This window comes from Palaemon carinicauda, chromosome 9, assembly GCF_036898095.1.
Source record: "Palaemon carinicauda isolate YSFRI2023 chromosome 9, ASM3689809v2, whole genome shotgun sequence".
NCBI classification, from domain to species: Eukaryota; Metazoa; Arthropoda; class Malacostraca; order Decapoda; family Palaemonidae; genus Palaemon; species Palaemon carinicauda.
The window spans coordinates 58,763,643-58,784,765 of record NC_090733.1 but is presented as its reverse complement, the minus strand read 5'-3'; the positions used below and the strand labels follow the sequence as shown (position 1 = coordinate 58,784,765).

Sequence of the window (21,123 nt, the reverse complement as noted above, 5' to 3'; positions counted from 1 at the left end):
TATTGTATTATTGATTTGTTCAGATTTTTCTAAAAGAAAACAATTTAATCTTCTAAAGAGAAAGTTACTCATGTAAAAATATTTTTTCCTTTTTATAACAGGTGACAGTAGCAAATTCAATGTACACAAGCAAAGAAAGTGAATCCGCTGTCTATGTCAGGGAGTCTGTCAATTCATTAGTAAAATGGAAAGTAGAAAGTGTTAATAGCTCAGCTGCAACTCTAAAATGGGACCCAGTTGAGGGCGTTGAAAGCTATGTAATCAGTCATTCTCGTCCGGAAAATAAATATTTGTTGGGTGAAGTTTCAACCAATACCACTGATACACACATAACCGGTGAGTTGAGGGAAATTAATTTTCTTGAAAAATAGCCTCCATTAATTAATCTTCTTGAATTTTTTAGCTGAAAACAAAACTTGAAATTTGTGATATGAATTCTTGAAAAATTATTTTGTCTTCAGTATTAATATTCTGAAGTTAGGATTTACCTTTACAAAGTTAGATGTCAAGAGTTCTTTTTATTATCCTCTGCCTTAAAAACACTGCATTGGCTATCATCTAATTCAGGTTATCTGTGCTCTAATTTATTATATACTATCATATTTATTATTAACTACTGTTCTACCCTCATAGCACATGCCTAAACCATTTCTATCTGTTTTCAGCAAGTTTATTGTAATTGTGTAGATCTTACTATATTTGCCTAATTTGTGGTGTGATTTGATCTCTTGTCAACCTTGAAACCTAGATTAGTATCGCTACTTAATTAGGCAAATGATGAAATACAATCTGTTACTAGTGTTAACAGTGTAGCATCATTTTTTTCTTTTCTTGTGTACTTGAAAACTTGTGGTAACCAAGAATTTGCGATAACAATATCAAATGACATGTCAAGAATCATGCTGAGCTACCAAAAACTTTTAGAAAATTTATAACTAATACTGAATTAGTTTTTTTTAAATAATCATACAAAATTATGAGTAAGGATGATAATGTTCTCATCTTGCATGCATCCCAATTGATTGGTTAGTCTTCATATGGTTGTTTTCCTGGTTTAAATTGTTCATTAATTCACAGTGTCTTGCAATATAAAATTTTTTTTACATACCCATTTGCCCTTTCTTAGTTGAACTTGACCATATGTTAATTTTCTGCACTTCCGTGTTCATTATTTAGCATCTTAGAATGAAGAAAACTGGTTTGCTGCTTTGTAGTTGTATGAGCAGAGTACAAATATTTTACTAAGTCCTAGGGTAGACGAGAGAAATGTGACAGTGTTATGCTTTATATATTATACCAAGAACTTCATCACAAACATGAATTTCCATTTCACATATGGCATTTTGTTAGTCTGAGTCGTTACCAATCTTCTGCTCAGTAATGAAAGTGTAGGTACAATTTATGCTCCATTTTATAATTCTGACACAATGTAAAATAAAAAGCAACATTAGAGATGAACGTTTACAATAAAACTTAGTCTTCTACAAAAAATCAGAATCGTCAAAATTCATGTGAGACTGAAGTTTTATTTTTTAGGTAATGACTTATCTAAATTCCGTCCTTAACATATTAGGAATAGAGTTTGGGAGTTTTATTATTTTTTGTAATTGTTAATATATTCAACAGTGAATACTATTATTTTCAGTAACCAATTTGGCACCTTCTTTGAAGTACATGTTCAAGGTTAGGGCAGCCAAGAATAACTTGCTAGGGCCAGCAAACCCTATTGCTATTACTACATCTGGCAGTGCATTAACACCAGTCAAGGGACTTCATAGGGAAGTGATGAAAGATACTGCAACAACTGTCAAGTTAACCTGGGACGAACCAGCCTATGACCTGAAGGTAAGATTTTTAGCCTCAATTGAATTTTTTTTGTAATTCCAGGTTTTGATAAATTTCATGAAGCAGTAAATTTATGACAGTAGTTCAATGATGCTGTTAGTATTTTTTTCATTTATAATGATGTGAGGCAGGCCACAAAATTTGAATCTCCATGGTAAATTTCTAAGATTGGTCATGATTTACATGTACTGTAATTAAATTGATATTGCAAATCATATAGATTTGTAACTCATGGGGTAATGTTTTCAACTAGCATTTCAATATTTTGATGAATATACAGTATCTGGTAAGGTTTTGTACCGCACGTGTTTCATAAACTCATACACTGTAATAGTTTTGCCTTTTTATCTTATCACTCACTCTTCTCTGCACTGTTAATAAACCATCCTGTGGAAGCGTGATAGCTCCTGTTTGATTTTGTTTGAATTTTTGTGATTTAAGTCCTGCTATGTAAGTTCGATGTCTGTTCAATATAGTTCAGCTGCCTTCACCATGCCTCTCATTTATAACCTGACTGCTCACTCCCACATTAGTGACAAGCGGAGTGACCAACTCCCTCCCGCTTTCCTTCTCACTGCTGTGTCTTACTGCTTGATGGCTCTATCCTCCGACCCTGACTCTCATATCAACGCTACTCCCATGAAATTAATGCCTTTCGCCAGTATTATTATTATTATTATTAAATGCTAAGCTACAACCCTAGTTGGAAAAGCAGGATGCTATAAGCCCAGGGGCCCCAACAGGGAAAATAGCTCAGTGAGGAAAGGAAACAAGGAAAAATAAAACATTTTAAGAATAATAACAACATTAAAATAAATATTTCCTATATAAACAATAAAAACTTCAACAAAACAAGAGAAAGAGAAACTAGATACAACAGTGTGCCTGAGTGTACCCTCAAGCAAGAGAACTCTAACCCAAGACAGTGGAAGGCCATGGTACAGAGGCTATAGCACTACCCAAGACTAGAGAACAATGGTTTGATTTTGGAGTGTCCTTCTCCTAGAAGAGCTGCTTACCATAGCTAAAGAGTCTCTTCTACCCTTACCAAGAGGAAAGTAGCCACTGAACAATTACATTGCCGTAGTTAACCCCTTGGGTGAAGAAGAATTGTTTAGTAATCTCAGTGTTGTCAGGTTTATGAGGACAGAGGAGAATCTGTAAAGAATAGGCCAGACTATTCGGTGTCTGTGTAGGCAAAGGGAAAGAACCGTAACCAGAGAGAAGGATCCAATATGGTACTGTCTGGCCAGTCAAAGGACCCCCTAACTCTCTAGCGGTAGTATCTCAACGGGCGGCTGGTGCCCTGGCCAACATACTACCTATAAAGGCATTCTACAGGTTCCAGTGAGCATGTGCCCAGTTCTGCATCAAAGGTGGGTGTGACTCGCTCAAGCACCAAAGCAGACTATGTCCTTGCGGCGATCCCTGAAGGTGCTCTCCCGGAAATCTCTGATTGGCTTTGCAAGCAATACCACCCTAATAGCATACGACGCCCTCAAAACATACCTCCATAAGCAGTACAGTACTCTCCATTGCCAGCGGCCCGCATACTTAAACCTTTTCAGCTCTCACAACAGCCGGTGGGGGACCAAAAGGCTTTGCTCACCCTCAGGAAAATGACTAAGTATCGTTTGTCAGCAACTTGCCATAGATGGTTCTCCTCGGGAGGTAAACCTACTTCGTGTCCTTTGGATACAACGGTTACATGAACCTGTACTTGCTGTCATACCCAATGTCAATATTTTGCTACTGGAGGACCTGATGGCCAAAGTTAACACCCTTATAGACAGCCACTTCACCACCTTGAAGACCCCCTTCTATGCCCCCACTCCTGACGAAGAGGGCAACTATTCAACATCTACTGAAGCTGATGTGAATGTGGTAGAGGATACAGACGGCCACCCAATGACTTTCCCGAGTGGCGACAAAGCCGCCCATCATCCACCATTCTCTCACACCCCAACCAACGACCTCTAAAGCCACTTACTGACAACCTTTGGCCATAGTTATGCTACTACCACTCCAGATTCGGGGCTGCTGTGAAGAAATATGCTAACCGTTGTCAGTGGCCAAAAATCTTGTAAGTAGGCTTGTGGTGGCCTCCTGTCATTAATTTCTTCCTTTTACATGATGCAGGTATGGGCATGTGATTTTTGGTAGACACGGGTACTTGCTGTTCTTTTCTCCTAAGGTCACTCTTCAGGACACGACGTAGCCTGTCTAAATCTGCCAATGGATCTGCGATACCCACCTGCGGGTATGAGAACCTCACATTATTGTTTGAGAAACACAAATATCACTGGAAGCTTCTCATTGCTGACGTAACGTTGCCATTCATCGGTGCGGATTTCCTCTCACATAACCACCAGCTATTTGATGTAACTCACCAACGGTTAGTCAACGCAGACTCTTACTCATAGACACCTCTTCAACCTGCCCACTCTGACTGACTTGTCTGCAACTCCCATAGGAGATCCCGAGTGAACTTCCTCCACAACACGATCCACTCTAACAACCACCTTTAAACATCTATCACAAAGCCATAGCTTTGCTGCATCTTCGCGCCCGGAGACTATCCAGTTCCTCCTCTCTGAGAAGTCTTCCGTCCAGAATATCATCAAACGCCCACTGTCCCCTCCAAACACATTATTTATCACCACACCCAGGTGACTGGGTCCTCAGTGTTCGCCAGATTCCGGCGTCTGGCACCTGATCGTTTCCCAGCCATTATACAAACATTTACCGAAATGGAAGTAATGGGCCTTTGCCAAAAGGCCTCAAGCCCATGGTCGTCGCCCTTACATATCGTCCTGAAGAAAGATGGCTCCTTGCGTCTATGTGGGGATTACAGGCACCTGAATATGCAGACAGAACCCGATCACTACCCCCTCCCAAACATCATCGACGTTACCTCTTACTTGCTGAAAGCTGAGGTTTTCTTCACACTCGACCTCCTGAAGGGATATTATCAGGTGCCTATGACCTCAGAAGACATCCCCAAGACCGCCATCACCACCCTTTCGGTACATACACCTTCAATTACTCCAGTTTTGGCCTTCAAAATGCTGGGCCCACTTTTCAGCACCTCATGGGTGGCCTCTTAAAGTATCTCCCCTTCTGTGTATGTTGAGTGGACAACATACTTGTGATCTCTTACTCCAAAGAGGAACACCTCAATCACCTATTCATCATTATTGACCGTCGACAATAGAACGACCTTGTAGTCTGGTGCTACAAGTGTGCCAACGAAGCATCGTTCTTAAGGCATCACATCACTCCTTAAGCAGTCCACCCCCTCCCTGAGAAGGTAGTAGCCATTCAGAACTTCCCCACACCCTCGATAGTTGAAGCATTGCAAGAATTCTTGAGAATGATCAACTATTATCACCGTTTCCTGCCAGCCATAGCCGCTACTCTTTAACCCCCCCCCCCTCTATGCCTCCCTCAAGGGCAAGTCAAAAGAATTGAAGTGGGGTCCTCTTCAAGAAGTGGCCTTCTGCAATGCAAAAAATGGCCTATCAACCTCTGCTGCTCTCAATTTTCCCATGCCATATTCCCCTCTCCTTCCCTCCACTGATGCCAGCGACATCGGTATTGGTGTTCTCGATGAGGTGGTCAACAGCTTGCCCCACCCATTGACCATCTATAATGGAAAACTATTTAAGGCGGAATCCAGCTACTCTACCTTTGACTGCAAATTGCTGGCGCTGCATTTGGTTGTTTGTCACTTTTGCCACTTCATAGAAGGTACCTACTTTGTCATTTGCAGGTACCACATGACTCTTGTGCACGCCTTCACCCGACAGTCTGATGCTTGGTCCGCCCACCAACGCCGACATCTCTCTGCCGAGCCTGAATACAATTGTACCCTTCAACACGTTCATGGAAAAATGAATCCTGTTGCCAACACCCTCTCCAGAAACACATTGGCCGCCATTCACCTGGGATTAGATTACGATGCCTTGGCAGAAGCCTAACAAAAAGATCCAGAGTACCAAGCATGTAGGACATCCTGCACATCCCTCTGTTGGGAAGACGTCCTGCTCGACGACTCCAACACCACCTTTCTGTATGATGTCGGTACTGGTAGACCAAGACCATGAATACCTGCTCCCATGCACTGACAGGTGTTTTTCATTCATGTCCTTTCGCACCGATCCACTGTACCGCTATTGAAGATGAAGTTCATTCGGCAAGGCATTACTAAGAATGCTAAGGATTAGGTCTGTGCATGTATTTCATGCCAAGCCTCAAAAGTATATCAACACAAGGATTCAGGAGTGGGCACCTTTCCTTAACCTCAGCATCATTTTGCCCACATTCACGTCGACGTAGTAGGTCCCCTAACCACATCACAAGGACATCGTTATGTGTTTACTGTCATTGATCGCTCTACTCATTTGCCTGAAGCCATTCTCATGGAAACTGCAATATTTGCTTCATGTAAATGTGCTTTACTTTCAGGGTGGATAGTGAGGTTTGGTATCTCTGAGCATATTACTTCTGGCAGTGGTACCACCTTCCCCTTTCAATTTTGAACATCGTTAGCAAATCTCTTGAGTATCACCCAACATCAATTAACCGCCTACAACCTTGGTGCCAACAGAATGGTTGAACGTTTTCATCGCACCCTCAAAGCAGCTTTGATGTCCCGTTACAATGACTCCAACTGGTTTACTTAGCTTCTCTGGGTCCTCCTGGGACCAGGAACCACACCTAAAGATGCCCTGGATGTCTCGGCAGCTGAAATGAGATGTTATATGAGATATATTATATTTGTTGTTCGTTCTTGCTGAATTTTTTCCATCTGCAATCACCTCCAATAATCTCCAGCACCTACGTCATGTTGTGGAAAAATTTATTCCTTGCCGCCAGACTTACAAGCCCTCAGCGAAGCAACACACACTGACAGATCAGCAATTGGTAACGCACATTTTTCTGCGTAACAACGCTAGCAAGCCGCTGCTAACGCCACCTTACATGGGCCCTCTCTTGGTGATCCGGCGTATGCTGAAGGTTTTCTTAATCAACATTCGTGGCAAAAAAGACTGGGTCACCATTGATCACCTAAAACCTGCATATATCTTGCCTGATGACCCGCTACATTAAACTTCTCTAGCAGGGCTCCCTATTTCACGTGTACGTCATTTTTAGGGGGAAGTCATGTACCGCACGTGTTTCATACACGCTGGTACACTTAACGGTTTTGCGTTTTTATCTTTTTACTCGCTCTTCATTGCACAGTTAATAAAGCAATCTGTGTAAGTCTTATAGCTCATGTTTAATTTATTTGGAGTTCTTGTAACATTCTTGCTCGTAAGTCCTAGTATCTTAGCTCAATGTCTGTTCAATAAAGTTCAGTTACATTCACTTCACCTTTCAATTACAAAATAACTGCTCACTCACACAGTTTAGTACATATAGGATGAGCAAAGAACTGTTGTGATGATGTTTGTTTTTCTGTATTAAAAAAAGAATGTTGAAGGTTCGTTATAGTATAATCACTGGGAAGATTCTAGTTATTAATATTATTATTATTATTATTATTATTATTATTACTAGCCAAGCTACAACCCTAGTTGGGAAAACAAGATGCTATAAGACCAAGGGCTCCAACGGGGAAAAATAGCCCAGTGAGGAAAGGAAATAAGGAAATAAATAAATGCTGAAAATAAATTAACAATACAGTGGAACCTCTACATACGATTGTCCTAACATACAAATTTTCCAACATACGAAGTAAAATTCGACCAAATTTCTGTCTCGACACCCGAAGTAATGCTCCAACATACGATGTAGATCTTGTTTACGCCGGTAGATGGCAGCACGTAAGAGGGACGCCATTGAGCGTCGAGTGCTATGTTCTCTTTTCTTGTGTGTATCATGTGGTTGTCCTCTGTTTGGTCTGTTATTAACAGTGCTTATTTTCTTCCTTTTCTCACATTTCCTTTTTGATTTTACCTATAATCATGGTGCCTAAGAAGCTAAGTTTCAGTACAGGTAGTGGTGAGAAAAGGAAGAAGGCAATTCTTTCATTAGAATTGAAGCAAGAAATTATAGAAAAACATGAGAGCAGTGTGCATGTGAGTGATACGGCTAAACAATATGGCCGGAATAGGCCTATGATCTCGAGGATCATCAAGCAGAAAGCAGCCATTAAAGCAGATAAACCATCGAAGGGGATCACCATTATTACAAGACATAGTAGCAATACCCTGGAAGAGATAGAACGCCTTTTGTTGATAGGGGTAAAGGACAAAGAGATTGTTGGTAACGATCATTTGTGAGAAGGGCCAGCGTGATGAACAGAAAGAAAGAAAAAAGTGAAGCAAAGAAGACCAAGATAGCATTAACAAGCTCTTTTAAAAAGTCTTCTCTCTTTTTGTGTTTCTCTCTAAACATTGCATTAACATGATGAATAAAATTCTCTCTCTCTCTCTCGTTCTTCTTCGCTGTTATAGTGTTAGAGACGTCTATTTTTTTCCGAGAGAGAGAGAGAGAGAGAGAGAGAGAGAGAGAGAGAGAGAGAGAGAGATTAAAAAAAAATGTGTTTACAGTACATATGATTTTTAACAGCGTCAACGAGTTGAAAAACAATTAAATGTAACTAAGAGAGTAATAACAGCTAATCTGAATTCCTTTATTAACTAAAACAAATATTGATACAAACACACTTGTGTGCGTATGCGCAAACACACACACAGGTGCAAGAATTGCTACGCAGTAAGAGACAGACGGGAGGGGAGGAGGTAGAGATGGTGACTGCGATAACGTACCGTAACTCGTCACTGAAAGTGATGAAAATTAAAAATCAAAAGAAAAAAAATGTAAAAAATATGATATATAAAAATAAAAAAAATATAAATAAGCTAAGTTAGATTAAAGTTTTCGTAGTGTAAGTTACGGTACATTATCGCAGTCATCATCTCTACCTCCTCGCCGATCGTGTCTCCCCCTGCGTGTGTATGTGTTTGCGCATACGCACACAAGTGTGTTTGTATCAATATTTGTTTTAGTTAATAAAGGAATTCAGATTCGCTGATATTGTTTTTTTAGTTACATTTGTCTTTCAACTCATTGACGCTGTTAAAAATCATATGTACACAACACATTTTTGTTTAATCTCTCTCTTTCTCTCTCTCTCTCTCTCTCTCTCTCTCTCTCTCTCTCTCTCTCTCTCTCTCTCTCTCTCTCTCTTAGAAAAAATTAATAGACGTCTCTAACACTAACAGTGAAGAAGAACAAAGAGAGAGAGAGAGAGAGAGAGAGAGAGTATTTATTTAAAGAACATGTTAACACCATGTCTACCTTCTCGCCGATCGTCCGTCTCCTCCTGGCGTAGCAAATCCTACACCTGCGTTGGCCTGTCTCTAAGGTAAAGTGGCAATAAAACACATTTTTTATTTATTATTTCTCTATAATTATCTTTTTTACATGCTTCTTTCATTTTATGCAGTTATGTTATTGTTATGTGTAATTATATGTAGTAATTTATTAAGGAGTTAATATAGGTTTTTGGGGTGTGGAACGAATTATACAAATTACAGTGTATTCTTATGGGAATATTTGCTCCCAACATACGATTGTTTTAACATACGAAGCAGTTTCTGGAACGAATTAAGATCGTATGTAGAGGTACCACTGTATATCATTCTAAAAACAGTAACAGCGTCAAAACAGATATGTCCTATATAAACTATTAACGTCAAAAACAGATATGTCATATATAAACAATAAAAAGACTCATGTCAGCCTGTTCAACATAAAAACATTTGCTCCAACTTTTGAACCTTTGAAGTTCTACTGATTCAACTACCCGTTTAGGAAGATCATTCCACAATTTGGTAACTGCTGGAATAAAACTTCTAGAATACTGTGTAGTATTGAGCCTCATGATGGAGAAGGCCTGGCTATTAGAATTAACTGCCTGCATAGTATTACGAACAGGATAGAATTGTCCAGGGAGATCTGAATGTAAAGGATGGTCAGAGTTATGAAAAATCTTATGCAACATGCATAATGAACTAATTGAACGACAGTGCCAAAGATTAATACCTAGATCAGGAATAAGAAATTCAATAAACCATAAGTTTTTGTCCAACAAATTAAGATGAGAATCAGCAGCCGAAGACCAGACATGAGAACAATACTCAAAACAAGGTAGAATGAAAGAATTAAAATACTTCTTGAGAATAGATTGATCATAAAAAATCTTGTAAGACTTTCTCAATAAGCCAATTTTTTGTGCAATTGAAGAAGACACAGACCTAATGTGTTTCTCAAAAGTAAATTTGCCGTCGAGAATCACACCTAAAATTTTAAAAGTGTCATACAAATTTAAAGAAACATTATCAATACTGAGATCCGGATGTTGAGGAGCCACCGTCTTTGACTTACTTACAATCATAGTTTGAGTTGTATTAGGATTCAACTTCATATCCCATAATTTGCACCCTGCACTAATTTTAGATAAATCTCTATTAAGGGATTCAACAACCCCAGATCTACATTCAGGGGATGGAATGTGGGAACTGGACTTATTTACATTGCTCTGACAGCTCATTTTTCCTTTCCCTACACATACACTGAAGAGTCTGGCCTATTCTTTACACATTCTTCTCTTTCCTCATATACCTAACAATACTAGGATGACTGAAATATTCTTCACTCAAGGGGTCAACTACAGCACCATGATTTTTCAGTGGCTACTTTCCACGTGGTAAGAGTAAAAGGACTATGGTAAGGTAAGTGTAGAAGAGACTATGGTTAGCAGCTCTTCTAGGAGAAGGCCACTCCAAAATCAAACCCTTGTTCTCTAGTCATGGATAGTACCATAGCCTATGTACCATGTTCTTCCTCTGGCATAGCTTAGAGTTCTCTTATCTGTTTCCTGTTTTCACTGGACTATTTTTCCTGTTGAAGCTGTTATATGTCATGTAGCACCCTGCATTTCAAATTAGGGTTGTAGCTTAGCTAGTAATAATAATAAAATTAATCTTACAATAATATCACAGTGGCAGATTGTGCTAGTAACATTTTAGCATAGTACAGGAAATGTTGCAAAAACAAGAATTTTGATTATAAAATTCATTTCTATGCCCACATGTTCACATTGCTGCTTCTTCAAAAGCACTATTTAACCAACATTTACTTGTAAAATATTTTAAGATTTTATTATTTTTGCATTGTTTCCCTTCAATAACCACAGGTAACACGTCTCTTCAATTTGAAATTCAAAGTTATGCTGTCCTCTTGATACCATGAGGCAATGGGAAGGAGGGTGGTAATGTTTATGAACATCAGGTGTGCAAATAATAAGGAATTTTATTTTAAAACATCTGTTAATATTTATGAACCTCCTCCTGAAGTTCATATTGCTGATTCCCACACACTGCTGGAAGTTGGATAACAGTGAAGGAAAGAGATAGGATAAATTTAATTAAAAGCAATATATCATTGTTAAGATTTGCTAACCTGGTCCAGATTTCTTTTAGCAAACTATCTGAAAATAGGGTTTGAAATACAGGACTTCAGATTGCTTACAAAAGCTATTTAAAATTATGGTGTGTAGCTTGTCTCCAAACGATAATCCTTGATCGAAATGATACCTTTGACTCAAAATTTCTTTCATACTTTTTCTATTCATTATTTTAATTTTCGTACTACATTATCCTCCTTCATAGTTTATCAACTGTCTCCCACATTAGTGTCCAACCTTTCTTCCCCTTTACACTAGATATTTTGGAGGGGATAATATTGTTGGTATTGGAGTTTTTTTTAAACCAGTTGTGGTAGCTGTGGTGACCTTGTCAACTATTCAATAATGTTTTGGACCAAAGGAGTGTCGGTATGTACATATATTGGCATGCAGAACAAATCTCATAAAGAAATTTGTCCCTCGCATTCCAGGTGTGGGTAGGTGTATTATAGATTATAGATAGGACTCTCGGCATTCTCTCGAGCTTGCTTGCCACTATGATTAAAATAGTGTTAAATATAGTATTCTTGAAATGATTCAACCACTCTAAGTATAGTGATACCATCCCATCGTAGTTGGGTGGGAAGTGGACATTTGGGAGTCTGCTCTCACAGGTGTCATTGATGAAGGAATTAATTTCAGACTGTCTATAACTATCTTTACCTAAAACATTTTTTATTTTTGCTCATTTTTATTTTTATTCCTCCACTCCCAAAAATATAATGAATAGCATTAACATATTACACATTGACAACCTCTATAATCCAGTTAAGGAAAATTCTGTTGATGACCTAGGAACTAAAAAGGACCACTTTTCCAATGCTCAGAAAAGTGACACTAATGTAAGGAATTTGAAAGTCCTTCATATACGTTGCCACATATATGAATGACTTTCAAATAAATTGCTCCAATAAATTGTCATTATGAAGCATTGTGAATAACTTTTAAACTATATGGTAAAATTAGCAAAATTAGTTTAGATTTGAAAGATGGTGACAAATAGGAACCATGAATCTGCTTTAGGAACCATGAGAAAACTTTTAAAGCAATATGTGGAATTTCAAAGATAAAAGTTTATAATTGTGAGATTTCCAGAGCAGTATGCAATGTAGCCTCTGAAAACTTGGACATATATCGCCCTAGTAACTGGTATCAGAGTGAATCTTTTGATCCCAAAATAAGTATTATATTAGAAAGAAAGCATGTCACTAATGTGGATTATTGCAACGTACAAGGTAGAAGAATATAATTACTTTAAATTTAGTAAACTAATGCAAAAGCAAGTAGGTATTATAGAATGTGGAGACTGTGAAAAGCCGAAGCTCCTAAATCATGGCCATTCACTTGTACAGTAAATGCTTGTCTACAAGAGACAATGCTAGATATTTTAACTCCATTCCCTAGAGAATATGTCTGTTACAAAACACCATGTCATGGTGGAAGTCTCTTTTATGTTTGCTGTGATGTTCCCCAAATATACTTAACTATGCTTACTACTCTACAAACAGTACTAGTCCAAATAGACCTTAATAGGAAATATAACATTTGTTAATTTTATTTGCCTTTTAAGGACAGTAGCTCTTATGATAATGTGGCCGAGTTGATAAAACAACTCGCTCAACCATTTGTTCATCCTGGAGATATAAACAGCAGCCATCCATTATGGGGAGACGTCTTAGCAAACTCAGAGACCAATCTGCTTGCATCACTAATAGAAAATAAATTTATTTGGGTTCTGAATACAGGGAAGCTTATTTACTTCAATATCCAGGCGTGTGTTATTTAGTTAGCAGAAAGACTTAACAATTTTAAATAGCTTTAATTGATTATTTTAATTATCTAGCTATTTAGGCAATTATACTTGTAAAGATATTGATAATGTGCATAATTTTCCTTTCCACGTCGATCGTATAGTTACAGTTTCGGTGATTTAGGTAACCGAGATCTCGACTCGCCTAGGTAACCTAACCTAGGCGTTTTATTATACGTTCAAACATTTCCCCGGTTACCCTCGTGTATTGTTTTTCAATTCAAGTGGAGACTGATACCTCCTAGAATTATATGAAACATTACATGTCTTCATGGAGATTTAAGGGTAATCTCTTTTTCCCTCTAAGTGTAGCTTCAAGCTACAACCCTAGTGGTCGTGCCATGAATTTTATTCAGACATGACTAGCCTAGGGTTTTTCCTGTCTCTTCCCTTAACCGCTGGTTGTGGTATACCAGCAGATTTTGAGATTCAGTCAGAATCTCAGAGTATTTAGTCTTGTGTCAGCGACCTGCCGGCAGGGTGAATGGGTTATTCCTATCTCTTTCCTTCACTGTTATCCAACTTCCAGCAGTGTGTGGGAATCAGCAATATGAACTTCAGGAGGAGGTTCATAAATATTAACAGATTTTTAAAAATAAAATTTCTTATTTTTTTGCACACCTGATGTTCATAAACATTACCACCCTCCTTCCCATTGCCTCATGGTATCAAGAGGACAGCATAACTTTGAATTTCAAATTGAAGAGACGTGTTACCTGTGGTTATTGAAGGGAAACATCATTCCCCTGCCGGCTAGGCTGCCGGCATTGGAGGCTAGCCCTCCCTAGCTGCACTTGAAGTAGTGGTAGGATACCATCTTCTCCTTGCGGCTAGAAGACTAGTCCTGTGCCGCAGTCCCCTAGATTGAAGAGTAGTATTCTTCTTTTGCCTAGGATGGCGTGGCACTGGAACTCTGTTTCTCCCTTGTTGAGAGGAGGTGGCACTGCCGCCATCCCCTTAACTGTATTGGCAGTCTCTAGGTTGGAGAACCGAGACTCTCCTGTCGCCTAGGATACTGCCGATACTGAAACAAAGTTTCTTTTAAAGAGGTGGTAGGACTGACATTTTTGCCAGTTCCTTCCACACGCTATACAGGACCTTGTTCCCTACCCCTCTGTCCTCTTTTGATGGCCGAGTCATTGTATTTCATTGGGCCGGCATCCTGCAACCTTACCGTTGCTGGTGGGTTGCCGGCCAGACTCCCTCTCTAGACCTCTGTCTGGCTGCCGGTGGCTATGTTAGCTGCAGGCAGCCATTACAACTGTCGGCAGCCATGTTGAATGTCAGTAATCATATGTCTTTCAACTGCAGGCTGTCATGATGGCGGCTGGCGGCAATGCATACTGCCGGTAGCCACATCATCTATCGGCAACTATGGTCTCTGCCGGTAGCTGACGACCGCCGGCAGCCATGATGGATGTGAGTGGGAAATCCCTTCTGTCACCAAGGTTCTTCAGTTCTCCCTTGGACTACTAACCACAGTTTCTGTTGCCGGAATACCGCCGGCCAGGCCGGCACAGATAAGTGCTGACTCAGATGACAGCACGCCGACTGTACTGGTACTGCCGGAGACTAGCCTGCCGGCAGTGTATCGCCGGTACCTCTTCGGCAATAGTACTGTAGCTGGATGGAAGCGTGAATGGTACATTCTCCCCCTCCATTAGAACCTTCTTTCTGGAGAAAGGCAGTAAAATTAGACTTTTACATCCTTAATTACTGTATACATACACAGTAAGGAGTAGTCTTTACTCCATGCTATCTCTCTCTCTCTCTCTAGCTAGCATGCTGGATATGGCGGCAACATGCCGGCTGAACTACAGTATATGTTATACAGGTAGCCATTATATCTGCAGTATAGAATATACTGCAGATAGAAAACTACTATATATATTATACTAGTAGTTATTTCCAATATATCTTGGGTATCCCTACACAAGTATCCGCTGAACCCAATCACATATTGAATGAATATAATTTCTTCAATATCCTGATTAGAAATCAGTATTTGGATTACCCTACAATATTAAGTATCATCAAGGTAGGGGTGATATACTCCTAACCCTTAAAGGGTAGAGCCTTTACCCTTGAGTCTCCCTGATCAGGACACACTATAATTTAATATTGTAAGGAAGGCTACGGCAAATAGGCTGAGTGGGATACACAAATATATGTCTTTATTTTCCCTAGTCCAGCTGGCGTCAAGCCAGCTGGACCGTGCTGTCAAAGGCAGCATACTGACTGAACTATAATATATAATTGTACAGTAACAGTAATTTGCAATATAGACATACTGCAAATAGAAAACTACAGTACCATTATACAATAGTAATTTCTAACATACCTTGGGTACCCTTATGCGAGCATTCTGCTGGTACCGCTCCTATATTGAAAGAATAGTGTTTCTTCAATATTCTGATTTAGAATCGGTAATCCTGACCCCACAGTATTAACAATAAAAAGGGACAGTGAATTAGTACTTCTCTACCCCTAGGGGTAAGAGCCCTTCTAGTTGGAATTCCTTGATAGAGGAATCTCCATATAGTTAATACCGAGGGGAGGTAACAGCATTTGCTTGCAGGGGGTACACAAGTATGTGTCTCCTACTATCCCTCTATAGCTTACTATCCTAAGCTATTCTGTCATAAATGACCTTTGCATATTGATTATCAGGGAGATAATCCTTTATATACTCATTCTGTTTTCCTTTCTTTACAGGAGGAACACCAGATACCTTGTGCCGCAGTCTTCTGCAAGGCCAAGAGTAAGTATTCTTACGGTCATAATAATTGCAGGTTTCATGCCCCCTGCAATATTATTACCGGATCCCTGCATTATTGGAACCCGCAGGTTTGCAATATATGTCGGACATGACAGTAAATTAGTACTTCTCTACCCTTAGGGGTAAGAGCCCTTCTAGTTGGAATTCCTTGATAGAGGAATCTCCATATAGATAATACCGAGGGGAGGTAACAGCATTTGCTTGCAAGGGGGTACACAAGTATGTGTCTCCTACTATCCCTCTATAGCTTACTATCCTAAGCTATTCTGTCAAAATTGACCTTTGCATATTGATTATCAGGGAGATAATCCTTTATATACTCATTCTGTTTTCCTTTCTTTACAGGAGGAACACCAGATACCTTGTGCCGCAGTCTTCTGCAAGGCCAAGAGTAAGTATTCTTATGGTCATAATAATTGCAGGTTTCATGCCCCCTGCAATATTATTTCCGGATCCCTACATTATTGGAACCCGCAGGTTTGCAATATATGTCGGACATTAATGTTCGTATGTTTCGAGAATCCCAATTCTACAGAGACTAGGGATACAAATTACGCAACTGGCTGAGAGGCTTCCAGAAAATCTCTCCGGGACCTTACCTACCCAATGATAGGATGCGTAAGCTACTATTTCCGTAAGCAAGTAAGGAAATAGTGGTGTCTTAGGCACCAACTACATCCCCTGACGGCCAGATAGCCTTTGGGAAGGAGGGCAAAAAGTGCCCCAGGGTAGATGAGGAAAATGTCGTGTCGGAATTTCCCCCGCCTATGCCGGCTCTAGAGCCATCGACGTCGACATCTTCGTCTTCTACCCCTCTATTAGATAGAATGGAATTATGTATCCAAGTGAATAATCAAATAGAGAGCTTTCTTAAACAAAACGAAAAGCAGGAAGTAAAACACAAGATAGAGCCTCGCAAAGCTCCTCTTGTCGCTTCCCAAGGGTCATTCAAACGACCCATGGATCAAGACCTACCAGCATGCTCCAAAACCAGTCCCTGGAAGTTTGCGGAGTTGATGCTGATTTTAAATGGCAAACTGCACATCTCGGAGAGAATGGGTGCTGTTCCTTTGGACAAAATTCAGTTTTGGCCAAGATTTGATGCTTTCCCTAATTGTTTTGTTCGACTGAGGTATGAACCAAAGTCAAGAAAAGGAACGGGATCAAAGGAGGTCATGATTCTCGACCATGATAAGCCACAGGCTATCCTATCAAGTAGCCTGAAAATGGCGGGTTATTCAGAGTCGAAGGTATTCTCACTGGATAACAGACACCCTTCCTTTCCTTTCTTGCTCCTGCTTCAATCTCATTCCCCTTTATGGGGAAGGCATTTACATCTGTTGCCAAAGCATTGGAAGCGGGTAAGCCATGTCCTGCACTCGAGGAGTGCAAGCCTCTGTCACCAGCCTTTCCCAGACAGGAAAAGGACTGGAAGGAAGTCCATTTAACTTTCTCAGTAGGAAGATTAGATGCGGATGTCGCCAGTCGACAATTTAATGAACGTCTCCCTAAACTATCTGAGTTGCTCTTGTATAATGAACAAGAGACAAAGGGGAGACTTGTAGCCTCCCTTTCTCTACAAAACTACATAGAGTTGTATTCAACCTACCAAAATACCCCAGACATGCTCATGGTCCTAGCCAAAATGCATATGGCTACCTTAGAGAAGGACCTTTACGCCTTTATGAAGGCTAGGAGAGCATGTAGAGAGTTTGTGTTTGTTACTGCAACAGTGAAACACGAAACAAGGAAGCTAATATCTTCCAACATCTGGGGTAAAGACCTCTTCTCACACGAGGTAGTTTGGAAAGTGATTAAGAGCGCCACCATGGAGAACATAAGTGTTCTCCAAAAGTGGGGCATCCTTTCAAAGAGAAAATCTTCCATGGTTGTGGGTCCCCAACCTAAAAAGAAGACGGGAAATGCTGGAAATATCCGGGCTGCTCAACAACATCCCACAATTCCAGTGACCACGGTGCCACAGGCAGGTGGTCAAAAGTTTAAACCTACTGACTATTTGAAGCAAGATGATGCTTCTGCTAGGAGGGACGTTCCGTCAGGATCGTCGGACCTTCGATCCTTAGGTCCAAGGCCTATTCAAGATGGGACTATGATGGGAAACAGAAATGTCTCCACCATCATTTCCTTACCTTCTCCTACAATCCAAAACTCTCCTGGAGGAGTATACCTGAGAGCTCTAGAGCATACAGGTGGTAAGAAAATTATAGTCCATCGAGTTCCAGGGGAGGCTGTTTTGTGTTCACGAGAAGGACTCAAGAAATCTCTGAGTCATTCTGAACTTGTCGCCACTCAACAAGTTCATAGAAAACAGCAAGTTCAGAATGTTAATCTTTCTGAACATATGGACCTTGTTCCAAAAAGGGGTGTTCGTAGTCTTGTAAGACCTGAAAGGTGTCCTGTGGCAACTTCCAGTCAATTACCCCCTTCCCTCCTATCTAGAATTCAAGTTACAGATAGTAACATACATCCTAGGAAAGACGTGTCGGACTAGACACAGTCCTAAATATCTTCATAGGATTGGCAGACTTAGTCACGTAAAAACCAAGCCTAGAAGTGGTTCAGGCAACACTGTACCTGGACGAGAGGCTGGGGTGGGCAGCACCCGAAGTGGCTGGTCTATGTGCATCCAAGGAAATGACCCGGTTCCCGGGACATCATGGATGCAAAAAAAGCTTCTAGAAGTCTTGACTCTCTCCAGCTCAAGGGTTTCAATGGCTGAAAAACCATTGAAGCCCGTGGTCACATCAACTCTCCTTTCCCTTGGGAATATAAAAGGAGATCACAAAGTCTGTCAAGAGACTCGGGTAATCAGTCAGATTTCCAAGACGCTAACAGGTAGAAGCGCTGAACTCTCCCCAGTTCGCAATAGTGACAGACCTAGTGCTAAGAGCACAGCGGAAAGATGCGTTAAGAGCCTGGAGAAAATAAGCATCAAACGCTTGAAGAGATAAAAAAAGACCAATATCGGTCCCTCTTTAATCGCTTCTCTAACAAAAGTAAAAGCACGAAAGTCCCAAGACTATGCTGGTCCTATCACGAGTGGGGAAGCTCTCTCCACACAGATCAGACTTCCTACGACTGATCTGGGACACCAAAGCGATAATGAGACGTCACAATCGATAATGCTAAAGAACATCTCATACAGTCTAAGTGAAATTAACCATCCCTTTCTTAAAGGGATGGCACCTGTCAGCAGTTCATATACAATTGATCCACAATGTGACAGTGGATGCTCTATTTCGATTCAAGCCGATAAGAGTTGGAATGGTCCATGGACTCAGACCTATTCCCTCCCAGATGGGAACAAGTCCCGGAACTGCATATCGACCTCTTCATCACGAGCGTCTTCAAGAAACTACCTCAATATGTAGCCCCATACGAGGATCCTCTAGTGGGGTTGATAGACAGCAAGTCTCTAGTATGGAAGGGATGGACTCAGGTGTACCTGTTCATCTCATCCAATCACCTGCTGAAGGTCCTCAACAGGCTCAGATACTTCTAAAGGGGAGTAGCTCTTTTGGCTCCCAAATAGCCCAAGAGCAATCTGTCCTCCTTAATGAAGGAACTGAAGCTGAGGCTGGCCCTAGTTCTGAACCTAGATCTATTTCAGAAGGTTCAGGAATTAATTGCCTTCGTTTTATCACAGAGAACCCGAACCCTTCATTTCATGATTTTCTTACCCCAGCGGTTCGAAAAAGATTTGGGATCTCAGAAGGCAATATAGAATTCTTAGAAGAATACAAGTCTAAGTCAACTAGAAGACAATATGAGTCTTAGTGAAAAAAGTGGGTTGCGTTTGTGAAAGCAAAAGGACCGAAAGAAATTTCAATGAACTTATGTCTGTCCTTCTTTGTCCACCTTCTTAATCAAGGTCTGGCGGCCAACACGATAAATACGTGCAAGTCAGCCTTGACTAGGCCTCTCCTATATGCCTTTCAAGTGGATCTGGCGAATGAAATCTTTAATAAGATTCCAAAGGCATGTGTAAGGCTTAGGCCTGCAGCACCACCAAAGCCCATCTCTTGGTCTTTGGACAAGGTCCTACATTATGCCTCATCGGTGAACAATGAAGATTGTTCCCTTAAGGATATAACCCAAAAGGTTATTTTTCTGTTCGCTATAGCCTCCGGGGCTAGAGTTAGTGAAATAGTGGCCCTATCTAGGGACGAGGGCCACATTCAGTTCACATAAGTGGGAGAACTGAATCTTTTCCCAGATCCAACCTTCCTTGCTAAGAACCAGCTACCCACTAAGAGGTGGGGTCCCTGGAGAATCTGCCCTCTGAAGGAAGATGTCTCTCTATATCCTGTAGTGTCTAAAGGTCTATCTTTGTAGAACTTCAGACTTCAGGGGAGGACAGTTCTTTAAAGGAGAAACCTCTGGATCAAACTTATCCCTAACACAACTGAGGGCGAAGCTCACCTACTTTATTTGTAGAGCGGATCCTGACAGTACTCACGCAGGTCATGATCCGAGAAAAATTGCTTCATCACTGAACTTTTTTCAGTATATGGACTTCGAGCAACTTATATACTGGATGGAAATCATCCAGAGTGTTCTACAAACACTATGCTAAGCAGGTCCATGAACTGAAGCATTATGTGGTGGCGGCAGGTAGTGTTTTAAAACCTGCCGTCTAATTCTGCGATGAACAGCTAATTGACTGGGACTGTCAATTAAAGGGAGAAGGGGTCACCACTTTTAGGGTGACCTCCTTCATATAAGTGTTGCCATGGTGACACTAATTCTGTTCATAATCCCAGGTGTGGAATTATACAGATAGCACTAGTGCCGTGTGTACGTAGTACACATTGTTGATAGGATGTAACCGGTACAGAGATCATGAAAAGAAATTTTACTACATAAAAATTTTTTCTTCAATCTGAGAGTTGCACTCATCATTTCTTTCCTTTCAAGAAAGAAATATAGTCTCTGTATTCGTTACGTGTAAAATTCCATTGTCATACTACATTCGTTTTACTGGTTAACTCATTTAGTCATTTATTAGGAATAAATGTCTATTAGGATGTAGTGCGTCCGAATTCGCCCGACAATTGCATGTATAAATGCCATAGTTCTTTAACTTACTAAAATAAGTATTCTTCATGTAGTTGTATGCTCACAAACAATAGATATAAGAGACACTGATATTGATTCATCAATATATACAAACTATGAGACTGTTTG

The 21,123-nt window shown here is 40.4% G+C and overlaps 1 protein-coding gene across 1 annotated transcript in view; it reads left to right on the top strand.

The window, feature by feature from the left end:
• Positions 1-21,123, top strand: part of LOC137646437 (sortilin-related receptor-like) — a 248,303-nt gene that overhangs the window by 118,866 nt on the left and 108,314 nt on the right. Inside the window, exons 10-11 of the mRNA XM_068379537.1 lie at positions 102-336; positions 1,646-1,845. Of these exons, the coding sequence (XP_068235638.1) occupies positions 102-336; positions 1,646-1,845 (435 nt within the window). The remainder of the gene's footprint in view (positions 1-101; positions 337-1,645; positions 1,846-21,123) is intronic.